Raw genomic sequence first — 12,013 nt, 5'->3', positions numbered from 1 at the left:
TCTTCTCCCTACTCAGTTTTATGATTCCTCTGAGGAACTGCTTAAAGAATTTCTTTTTGCTGGTAATGAATAGAACCGTCCCAAGACTTTTTTTAGCACATAAATTTGAACATAATGTGAACTATTTTTCTTCTTGATAAATGGTATATACAAACTAAGTCTTTTGGCACGAAATAATCAACAACAATAATAATAACAAAAACAACAGCTAACCTTTATTTGGTGTTTATGTCCAGTATTATACTAAACATTTTTCACAGCTGATATAGAATGCTGTGAACAATGATAATTGTGATCCCTTAAAAACTGAACTTACGGGGCGCCTGGGTTGCTCAGTGGTTTGGGCTGCTGCCTTCGGCTCGGGTCATGATCTCAGGGTCCTGGAATCGAGCCCCGCATCGGGCTCTCTGCTCCGCAGGAAGCCTGCTTCCCTCTCTCTCTCTGCCTGCCTCTCTGCCTACTTGTGATCTCTGTCTGTCAAATAAATAAATAAAATCTTAAAAAAAAAAAAACTGAACTTACTCAAATATTCTAAATGTATTTCATTTAAAGATTTAATCATCATATAATCAATGCAAAGGTTTCTTAAAATATTCATTTCTTCTGTCTATGGTATTTCTCCCTTTCACTTCAGTTTGAAACACTGCACTAAAACATACTTACTGAGTCAACTGTAGCTAATAAGTGGCATACAATGCTCATCTTAGGTGAGTGTGAAGCACCTCTGAAACAATTTTTTTCAAATCTTAGTTTTGCATTCTTTGAAAATTTGTACTCTTCATATCACATAGCTAAGAAAATGAAAAATCTATTGAAAAGAACAGGCTGGTGGTAAACAAAACTCAAAAATATCTTCATATACACACACAAGCACACACACACACATAACTCATCTGTTTTAAATTTTTACAATATCCTGATGTATGGCAATTATAACTATATACCTGATACACTGAGTTTCAGAGGGCTGTTGCGCTTACTGGTTTTTATTGCAAAAGAGAGTCATCAGCAGGAAGGAAATATTAATCTATACAGCATAGAAAAATTAGTTTTTAACTTAGAATAACTATAGAAACAAAAATTTAAACTTTATAGTATCTAGATACATTTAGCATAGAATCTGATAATCCATTTCTTTCTTTCTTTAAACTTAGTTGAAAAACCAAGAATATGTTACTTTTTGAAATTATTAAAAACAATACCATATAATTTTATTGATCAACTGTTCTGTGGAAAATACTGTGAAATACAAGATAAATGAGGATTCTTACCCATTATACGGAAAATAAAACAGCACAAATTCCCATATAAACTCAGTACTTTCTATCAGATTTTTACTATTTTACTATTCTTTCCATCCATGAAGCTTGTGCCTGTTCCCATCTGGGAAATAATTGTGACCCAAAGACTGGTCAGTGTATTTGCCCTCCCAATACCATTGGAGAGAAATGTTCTAGATGTGCACCTAATACCTGGGGCCACAGCATCACCACTGGTTGTAAGGTGAGTTAATTGATTGCTTTATTTTATCCAATTATATTTTAAGAAATTTATTTTGTTAAAGCTTTATAGGCAGGCATTTCAAAGCCAATACTATATTTTAAAGCAGTATAGAACTATCAGCAAAGGGTGATTGCAGTCACTATCTCACATTTTACCTGTGGGAGATATGATGAAGTAAGTACACATTTATGAATCTTCATTCATGATTCTTACCAAAAAAGAGGGAAAATTATAATAAAACCAGAAATAGCAATAACTTCATACCTAAGCCAGTGAACTATCTGCAAAGTACAAGGAAATTAGGAACTAATTAGTGGAATTTGCCAAAAATCTATAGTAATTGCCTCCCCCAGTTAGGACTAGGTTTTAATTTTTTTTTTAATTTTATTTTTTTCAGTGTTCCAAAATTCATTGTTTATGCACCACACCCAGCACTCCATGCAATACGTGTTAAGTAGGTTTCAGTTTTTAAGAAGCAGTTGAGAGGATTCTGTGGAGTCCTATTAACAGCCTTGAGCTTGAAAGACTCCTCATTTTGCCCATGGGCATACCATAGAACGTGGCATGACCAGATTCCATAATGTTATGTTACGTATATAAGGGCTGTTGTAGTTATATCGGTGAGAGATGATCAAAGTGTGGACCCCGTCAGTGAGTCTCCATGAAGATGGAGTGGGCTATATTACTGCTGGGCTGACTTGATAAGCTCATAGATCTGCAAGCTAAGAAAGAGACAGTTTTTAAGGGCGAGTCCTGGGATTTGCTTTTCAGGAAATTAGATGACATTATTTATTGCGAGAAGGATTATAGGAGACTCAGGTTTAGGTAGGAAAGTTGATGATTTCAGGATTTTTGTCAGTGTTTTATGAAATACTAATTAAATACAACTCACTTATTTAAAGTGGTAAGTTTAGATCAGTGATTATAGTTGTAGAACCATGCCTTGTGTCCCCTTATAGTCCACTTCCCCATACCCCTCAATCAGCACCAGGACACTACTGCTTCTCCTTCTATCACTGTAGTTCTGTAACTTCTACAAATAAATAGAAATTGAGCCATATTCCATGTTGTTGTTCAGGTTTTGTCTTGTTTGCTCTGGGGAGTATTATTTTTGGTCTGGCTTCCTTTACTTCATATAATGCCTTTGTGATTTATCCACACGGTTGCATATTATTAGTAGCTTATTATTTTTAATTGGTATTTTTAATTTTAATTACATTAGCTGAGATGCTGTGGCTTATGTATTTACCATTTAAAGGGCATTTGGGTCATTTCCAGTGTGAGGTTATTACGAGTAAGTTTGCTATGAACACAGTGTATAAGTCAAAAGTATAGGTGTAGATGTACGATTTCATTTCTCATCACAAGAATACTTCACATCCCTCCCAACACTTCATTGGGGTGTTTATTTACATCATTGCATTGCTTTAATGTCCAATGATATTGAGAATAATTTTATTTATTTTACATTTATATATCTTCTTGGGGGAAATATCTATACAAATCTTTTCTATTTTGAGTCATTAGTTTTCTCAGTAATATGCTGTAAGTGTCCTTTATGTATCCTAGATATAAGTCTTTTAACATATATATGGTCTATAACTGTTTTTTCCCACTATATAGCTTTCATTTTATTTCCTCTATAGTATCTTCATCTAATTTTTATGAAGACTAGTTTTTATTGTCTTTTCCTTTCATGGCATGCTTTTTATTTTCTAAGAAGTACATATTTGCTTAAGTCAATATCTAAAGATACTTTTCTTCAAGTTTTAGAGTTTTGGCTTTTACATTTAGGTCCACATTTCATTTTAAGTGTTAATTTTTCTGTTATGGTTTGAGGTAATGGTTATAATTCATTTTTTAATGGATATCCAATTTTTCTAATATCATTTTTTTAAAGACTGTTCTTCCCCATTGAATTACTTCAATCAAAATAAAATGACTGTATATGTCCTTCAGACATTTCTGAACTCTATTCTGTTTTGTTGACCTATGTCTGTCCTTGGACTAACACAGTACTGTCTAGATCACTGCAGCTTTCTAGCACAGTGTGAAATGAGGTGGTGTAAACTCTCCAATTGTTTTTCATTTCCCGTATCTTTGGAGTACATTGGATCTGTTGCATTTCCATATAAATTTTAAAGTAGCTTATCAATTTCTTTATTAAAAGCCTTCTAGGATTTGATTGGGATTACACTGAATCTACAGGTTGAATTGGGAAGAATGAACATTTAAGAATATTGCATCTTACAATGTATGAATATGATGTACTTTTTAATTTAGTTGCCTATAATTTTTTTCTTAACAATGTTTTATAGGTTTTGGTGTGTAAGTTTTATACATGTTCTGTTAAATTTATCATTGTGCTTCATATTTTTTTTTACAAAATGTTATTTGTTTCATTAAAAATGCAATTATTTTTATGTTTAACTTTTTATACTGCAACATTGCTATACTTATTCTAGTTATTTTTGGTAGATTCATTAGGACTTTCTATGTAGACAATCATACCATCTGCAAACTGAGTTTTACTTCTTCCTTTCCAACCTGTATAAATGTTGTTTCACTTTCTTGACCTATTGCAGTAAAATGTTGACTTGCACAGACAGGAGCAAATAACCTTGCCTTATTCCTTACGTGAAGTAGAAGGCATTCAGTCTTTTACAATTCAGAATGTTGGTATGTTGTTAGCTGTGTTTTATTTACAGATGCTCTTTATCAGTTTGAGGATATTCCTCCTATTCCTAGCTATTAATTTTATCAAGAATATATGTCCAATTTTAACAAAGTGCATTTTCTACATCTATTAAGATGATCACATGATTTTTTTCTTTTTCAGCTGTTAATACGGTAAATCACATTATTTGCTTTTCAAATGTTGACCCAACTTAACAATCCTCAGATAAATCCTGCTTGATCATGAGGGATTATCTACTTTAAATTATTTTAGATTATGTTTGCTAGCATTTTGTAAATGATCTCTGGGTCTCTGTTCATAAGGAATATTGTTTCATAGTTTGGGGCTTTTTTGGTAGTTTAATGTATAATTTTGTTATTGGGGTACAGCTGGCCTCAAGAAATAGATTGGGAAACTTTCTCATAGTTTATGAAGGAGTTTGCATAATTAGTGAAAAACAATAAAAGCAAAAATACTTGAGAGAAAAGACAATGAGACCAAAAACTGGTTCTTTGAAATTATTTATTAAATTGGTAATACTCTAAGAAGATTGATCAAGAAAGTTAAAAGGGAGGAAAGAAATAATCAAAATAAGGACTAAAAGAAGGGACATCATAAGGATCCTGCATACATTAAAAGAATAATATGAAAATAATATGAGCAACTTTAATTAATAAATTTGATAACAACACAAAATAAAAATTCTTTCTTTTATTTAGAGTTTGATTTTCTCTTGTGTTCCAGGTTTCTTAAGATGAAAGCTTAGATTGTTATTTGAGATCTCTCTTTTTTTCTTTATTGGTTTATGTTAGTCACTATACAGTGCATCATCAGTTTTTGATGTAGTGTTCCCAGCCTACATCAATGTGCTCCAGGCAATACGTGCCCTCCTTAATACCCATCACCAGGCTCACCCATTCCCCACCCTCTCCCCTCTAAAACTCTGTTTCTCAGAGTCCACAGTCTCTCATGGTTCATCTCCCTTTCCGATTTCCCCCCGCTTCTCTCTTTACTAATATAAGCATTTCGTGTTATAAATGTCCTCCCAGGCACTAATTTAGTGGCATCCCACACATTTTGATATGTTGTTTTAATTTCCATTGTTAAAATATTCTTACTTATTTTATTATTTATTTGTGATTCATTGATTAGAAGTATGCTATATCTTTCTGTTATATCTGTATTATAATACATATAACATATTTTGTATAATTTCAGTTTTTTGAATTTCTAAAGATTTGTTGTATGTCTTAAAATAGTGTCCACTTTGGTTAATGTACTAGCAAATAATGTGTATACTGGTATCATTGGATGAAATCTATAAAAGTCAATTATCCTTAATAATTTTTATGTGTACATATTCTATCAATAACTGAGAGTTTTAATGCTTATGATTTGTCTCTTTTTTTCTTGAGTCCACTCAGGTTTTGATTCATGTATTTTGGAGTGATAATATTACTAGGTGGATACTCATTTAGGATTATTGTATCTGTTTGAAAACTTGTTGCCTTTATGAATATAAAATGTCCCTCTTTATCCCAAGTAATGTTTCTTCTGAAAATTTTTTTCTGATAATCATATAGCCATGGTTCCATCTTTGTTTTTTTTTTAGAAAGTTTTTTTATGATGTTCAGTTAGCCAACATCTAATACATCATCAGTTTTTGATGTAGTGCTCAACGATTCGTTAGTTGTGTATAACACTCAGTGCTCATCACAACATGTGTCCTCCTTAACACCCATCTTTCTTTTGATTGGTATTTATTTGTCTGGTTTACATTTTTCCAAACTATCATTAATTCCATCTCTTTTCTAATATTTTAATGTTTCTTTTATATAGAATATATTTAAATCTTTGTTGTTGCTCCGATCTTAATTGGATTATTTAACCTTTCCATTTAATGTAAATATCAATATCATTGGGTTAAGTCTACATTTCACTGCTTGTTTTGCCTTATCTGCTCTTGCATTCTTTTTTTAATCTTCACATTTGACTTATTAACTCTAAGTTGTTTGTTTTTTTTTTTTAAAGATTTTATTTATTTATTTGAAAGACGGAGATCACAAGTAGGCAGAGAGGCAGGCAGAGAGAGAGAGAGAGGGAAGCAGGCTTCCTGCGGAGCAGGGAGCCCGATGCGGGGCTCGATCCCAGGACCCTGAGATCATGACCCGAGCCAAAGGCAGCAGCCCAAACCACTGAGCCACCCAGGCGCCCCAACTCTAAGTATTTTATGTCTTTTGTCTTTGTCTAGTGATGCACATCTTAACTTTTCATAATGTATCCTAAAATACTAATATACACTTTATATTTAGCATCTTAAAACTTTATAAAAGTAGACCTCTAATTTCCATTTTTTATCCTTTGTTACTTCTTTCTTGTCCTTTGTCATACATTTTACTCCTATATATTATATATCCTACACTATAATCTTAGGATTTTGGTTTAAATAGTCAGTTATCTTTTGAAAAGGCAAGAATGCTGCTTTTCTGTTTTTCCACACGTACCAATTCCCGTGCTCTTCATTCCTTTGTTACAGACAAATTACTATTTCATATCATGTTTTTTTCTTTCATTAGCTACATCCTAATTATTACTATTATTACTACTAGTATTTCAGGTCTACTGACAATGATTATTTCAATTTTGTGTGTTCAAAAACAGTATTTTTCCTTCATTTTTCAAAGATATTTTTTCTAAGTTTAAAATCCCAATTCCTGGTTTCCAGCAATTTGATTATACTGTCTTTTTGTGGTTTACTTGTTTATTTCTCATGTGGTGAGTTGCACCTGTTAGATCTGTGGAATCACAGTTTTTACTAAATTTGGAAAATTTCCAGCCATTACATCTTCAAATACTTTGCTGTTCTTTTCCTCCATGTCTCCTTCTGGAACTCATTGTGTGTATGTTGGTCCACTTTATATTTTTCCACAGCTAACTGAGATTGTGTTTATTGTTTTCATTATTACTTTTTCTGTATTCTTCATTTTTGATAGTTTCTATTGTTAAGTGTCCAAGTCTACTAATATTTTTTCCTGTGATGTCTAATCTGTTTTAATATAATTGGTTATATATTTTTTTCATTTCACATTTTTTTATCTGTAAAATTTCTAGTTGGATATTTTTATATCTTTCATTTCTCTCCTTATATTCACATTTCCATTTATTCTCTAGTATATTTAATAATATTTATAAATATTAGCTTTTACAATGATTGTCCGCTAATTCCACAATTTTTTTATTTTAATACTATTCCTAATGGTTGATTTTTCTTCTGATTATCAATCATATTTTTTACTTCTCTCCATGCCAGATGTTAATTTTGACTTAGATGCCAGATGTACATTTTTCACTGTTGCATATTGGTTTTCACTTTATTCCTTTAAAGAGTATTGAACTTTACCTTGGCAAACAGGTTAATTACTCACTGATACTTGGACCTTTTTAGGCTTTGCTTTTAAGTTTTTGGTTTAGTTGAGTTTTGTTTTGTTTTAGAGAGGGTCTAGAGCAGGCTTTAATCCAAGGGTCATTTAGTTCCACCACTTAGGGGCTAAGTGCATTACTATGTCTTTCTACTCTGGCTGTTGGGAATAGGAATTATTTCAAGCTTTCTGTGAGTTCTAGGAATTTTTTCAGCTTATGGCTTTCCAATTACTTTTCCCCCTCATCCACATAGACTCATCTCATGATACACAGATTAGTACTCAGCCAAAGATTTAAAGGGCCATCTGCAGATTTCTGGAATACTCTCTGTGTATGACTTTCTCATTTTTAGAAAAATATTCTATTGGCCCCCATCAATTCTATCTCAGCTTCTCCAAACTCTGGGTTACAGCCTAGAAAATTTTTCCTGCCCTGCTTCATTTGCTTTCTTTCTCTAGAAATCACAGTCCTGTGCTTCCTGGCATCCACTGTCTGATAATAGTTGTTTCTTAGTTTTCATTTTTTAGCTTTTGGTTTTGTAGTTTGACAGCTTAAAAAAAGAAGATAAACCATGTAAATGCTTTAAAAACTAAAAGACTGTTTAAAAAGAAGGAATGGTTTTTCATATTAAATGCAAGACAGGCATGTATTGCATGGAGCACTGGGTGTGATGCATAAACAATGAATCTTGGAGCATAGAAAAATTAAAATTTAAAATAAATTAAAAAATAAAACAAGACAGAGGTCAAATAAGATTAGGGTTGACTGACCATTAAGAGCACTAAATAAGGTCATTTTGATGTTAGTGAGAGTCATTCTAATCAGTCACATTGGGCTGAGAAATATTAGAACATGATGACCAAATTTGGTCTGTTTGACTCCAAGGTAGTGCCCTATAGAGCTGTAAATCATTTCTTTTAGCACACATGCAGACTCTAATCATCTTTACATATATGATAAAGCATTTGAATGCACTGGTCCAGAATACATAATCTAGAGGAAAATAAGAATATTGATGATTGTTCGAGGAGGTTCAGAGATATGACTTCATTTAGTCATATGAGTAAATAAAAACTATACAGGACACATTTTTTTTAGTGCCAATGGCACTGTTAGGTTTCAAGTACATTTTTAGAAACAAAACAAAAACTTCTCAAGAGTTCCAAAGCTTTTTGTGAGTATGAACAGTGCTGTCAGTTTCTATGACTGACTTTTTGCATGTTCAACTATGAATCCAAGCATCTATCCTATCCCTTGGACTCATGAATAAACCCTAAAGAAACTTAAGAGGGTTCCATTTTATCCACAAAATCCTGTGATGTGGCCAAACTCTAATAATCTCCTGAAATAAAGCTGATGCCTTTTTTAAAAGATTTTATTTATTTATTTGACAGAGAAAGATCACAAGTAGGCAGAGAGCCAGGCAGAGAGAGGCGGGTGGAAAGCAGGCTCCTTGCTGAGCAGAGAGCCCAATGTGGGGCTTGATCCCAGGACCCTGAGATTATGACCTGAGCTGAAGGCAGAGGCTTTAATGCACTGAGCCACCCAGGCACCTCAAAGATGATATCTAATCAGGATATAAATCAAAATGGAATATAGACCAAGTTTCCTTTAAAAAAGTAGTTCTGTGTTTGATACCATTATTTTTACTGGTCGTTGAATAAACATTATGTTGATTGAAGTTGATTGAAAATTTTTGATTACCTTGAACCACTGTTAAAAATCTGAATTTCTGAATAGCTACACACTTCATCATTATTAACAATTACAAAAAAATTCATAGAGTCCTCACAAATATTTATGAGCATGTATTCTACTACTGAAAAATTTGGGTGATTATAATCTAAATGAACAGTGATTTGAGATTTATAGCTTCTTTTTCTTTGTGTCATGGGTAATTTCTCTGTGCTGAAGTGTGAGCATACTCATCATTTGAGCTTTCACTGGAATGGAATACAAAGCCTGCCATCTTTCACTAGCAGGGGAGTAGTGCATAAATCCTCTATTGCTAAACAAACATTACATCTAATTATGATTTAAGTTTGATGTTGGCTATAGTGCTATCTAAACATATGGTTAATGGTCCCTTTTATTCTCCACTATAACTTCCTGAATAAACTTCCTGATTTGAAAAGGCCCCAATGTCTACTTGGACTGTCATCTAGTCTTTAAGAATTAGTGCTTTGGTGTTATATAATAAATTGGGTAGCAGACATTTCATATTTTAGTTAAAGGATAAGAATGTCTCATGAGACATTTTAAAATGTATTGCATGACTATAATTTCCATAACATATCATACTTTTCTGTTTCTGATTGTGGCCCATTTTCTTTAAGTGAGTCAAGGAAAAGTCATTTAGGTGAAAGAACTAATTATTCTTATTTTTTTAAAGATTTTATTTTATTTATTTATTTTAGAGAGAGAGAGTGAGAGAGCATGGGTAGGGAGAGGGACAAGCAGACTCTACACTGAGCATGAAGCCTGGGCAGGGCTTCATCCCATAACCTCTGAGATCATGACCTGAACCAAAATCAAAAGTCAGTGCTTAACTGACTGGGTCCCAGAGGCACCCCTAATTATTCTTATTTTGAAATCTCATTCTCCATCTGATGTTTCTATAAGGATGAGTTACTTATGGTGACAGCAGTGGGTTATACTATGCTTAGGCAACTATGTCCATGTTTATAATTTAATAAATAATCACATTTTGTATTTTGGGGTTAAAATAACTTAGAGTAGCATTTTCCCCCCCCACTGGATAGCACTGAAGAAATAAAAATACTTAATGATAAAGACACCAAAAATAATAAGGCCTAGTGACTATTTTAATATCAGAATCTGTGAAGGTATTTCAGCAAACATTTGGACAGGAAAGAGAGGATAGATGGAAACTGGTGATTGTACATCACATCCTAGAAAGAGTCGTCTCATACATAGACTACTGTTGGCAAAAGCAGAAGCAGGAATATCCCCGGTAGTAGTGGATATAGGGATTACGCTAAGCAATGAAAGTGTGAGAACTGCAAAGGGATATCCAGCCAGACTTGGATCTGGGAATCTGGCAAGTTGTAATGCATGGAAGTCTGCTATAGAGCTACACAGATAGAGATCTGAGAAGGATAATATAACAGTACCAAAAAGAATCCAATCATTCATGACAAACAAACACCGCATGGTGGAAAACTCGGACACAAAGAGAGATGGCACCCACGTGGATACCAAGTCAGGACTTCCTTGGAAGACAGAAGCCGTAACAGTTATTTAAAAAGGGGAAGTATTGGGGCGCCTGGGTGGCTCCATAGGTTAAGCCTCTGCCTTCGGCTCAGGTCATGATCTCAGGTCCTGGGATTGAGTCCCGCAACGGGCTCTCTGCTCAGTGGGAAGCCTGCTTTCCCCTCTTTCTCTGCCTGCCTCTCTGCCCAGTGGTGACTCTCTTTCTGTCAAATAAATAAATTAATTAAAAAATAAATAAAAAGGAAAAGTAGAATATAAAGAATTGTTAACTGGTTAAAGGTGCTTAGTTACTCAAAAAGCATAAAAGAAGGATATAGGGAGACCGGAAGTAACGGGTATAAAAGAGTAGCTACTATTTTTAGGCTGAGTGAGGGTGAACAGAGTTTGTGGACAAGGACTGGTCTGTAGATGCTGTCCACCATTGCTGTAGGATGTGAGCATCCTGGAGATGCTTGTCAATGTCAGAGCACGTGTGCAGACCAAAGCTTCTCAGAAAGCTGCCAGTGGGGAGAGACTGGCCAGCTGAGATTCTCTTTGGACTACTTGGCTCTCATACTAAAAAGTAAAATAATAATCATGACAATGGTAATAACGAACCAGAAACTAGAACAGAAGACCTCAACGGCCTTATTAGGTCTTCCCAGGACCCACTCTTGACTAAGCTTAACATTTTGCTACCTAATCACAGAGAAATGTCTACAGGGACCAAGGAGAGTATCATCAAGCAGGACAAGGAAGGAGGGAATTTAGAGCTCAGAGACAGTAGATTGATCCTTGCTACTGCTGATCTCTGAAAATTATTTATTCCAAGATCCTAAATGGCATTTTAAAATGTGCTTAGCATTTTCATTAAATCGTAATGAGAGATGAGCTCTGTAAATCAAGAGCAGAAAGACTTAAAGAATATAGGACGAAAAGACACACAGAGGAGCACAAATTGAAACTGAGGGAGGTGAAATAAATTATTGAAATTCAGCTAAAAATGCAGTAGTGTAATTAAAAATGCATTGGTGGCAAATACATACAATGGAATTTTCACTGTGGAAAATGCGCACTATAAAATGGTCAACAGGTCTGAATGGCAAGTAGGAAAACGGCTGCAGAGAACATGAGGATATCACGGACTGGGCAGACAGACCAAAGCGGTGTAGTTTGAGAATTGTAGGTGATCCTGAAGAA

At 33.9% G+C, this 12,013-nt stretch overlaps 1 protein-coding gene across 6 annotated transcripts in view; it reads left to right on the top strand.

The window, feature by feature from the left end:
* The window catches only part of LAMA2 (laminin subunit alpha 2), a 641,423-nt gene that overhangs the window by 403,873 nt on the left and 225,537 nt on the right, over window positions 1-12,013 (top strand). For all 6 annotated transcript variants that reach the window (XM_082731189.1, XM_082731188.1, XM_082731187.1 and 3 more), the window contains one exon: window positions 1,367-1,503. In XM_082731189.1, the coding sequence (XP_082587315.1) occupies window positions 1,367-1,503 (137 nt within the window). The remainder of the gene's footprint in view (window positions 1-1,366; window positions 1,504-12,013) is intronic.

The sequence above is a fragment of the Mustela nivalis genome (assembly GCF_964662115.1).
Source record: "Mustela nivalis genome assembly, chromosome: 5".
Lineage (NCBI taxonomy): Eukaryota > Metazoa > Chordata > Mammalia > Carnivora > Mustelidae > Mustela > Mustela nivalis.
The sequence above is the reverse complement of the archived record's forward strand: the minus strand, read 5'-3'. Positions and strand labels throughout refer to the sequence as shown.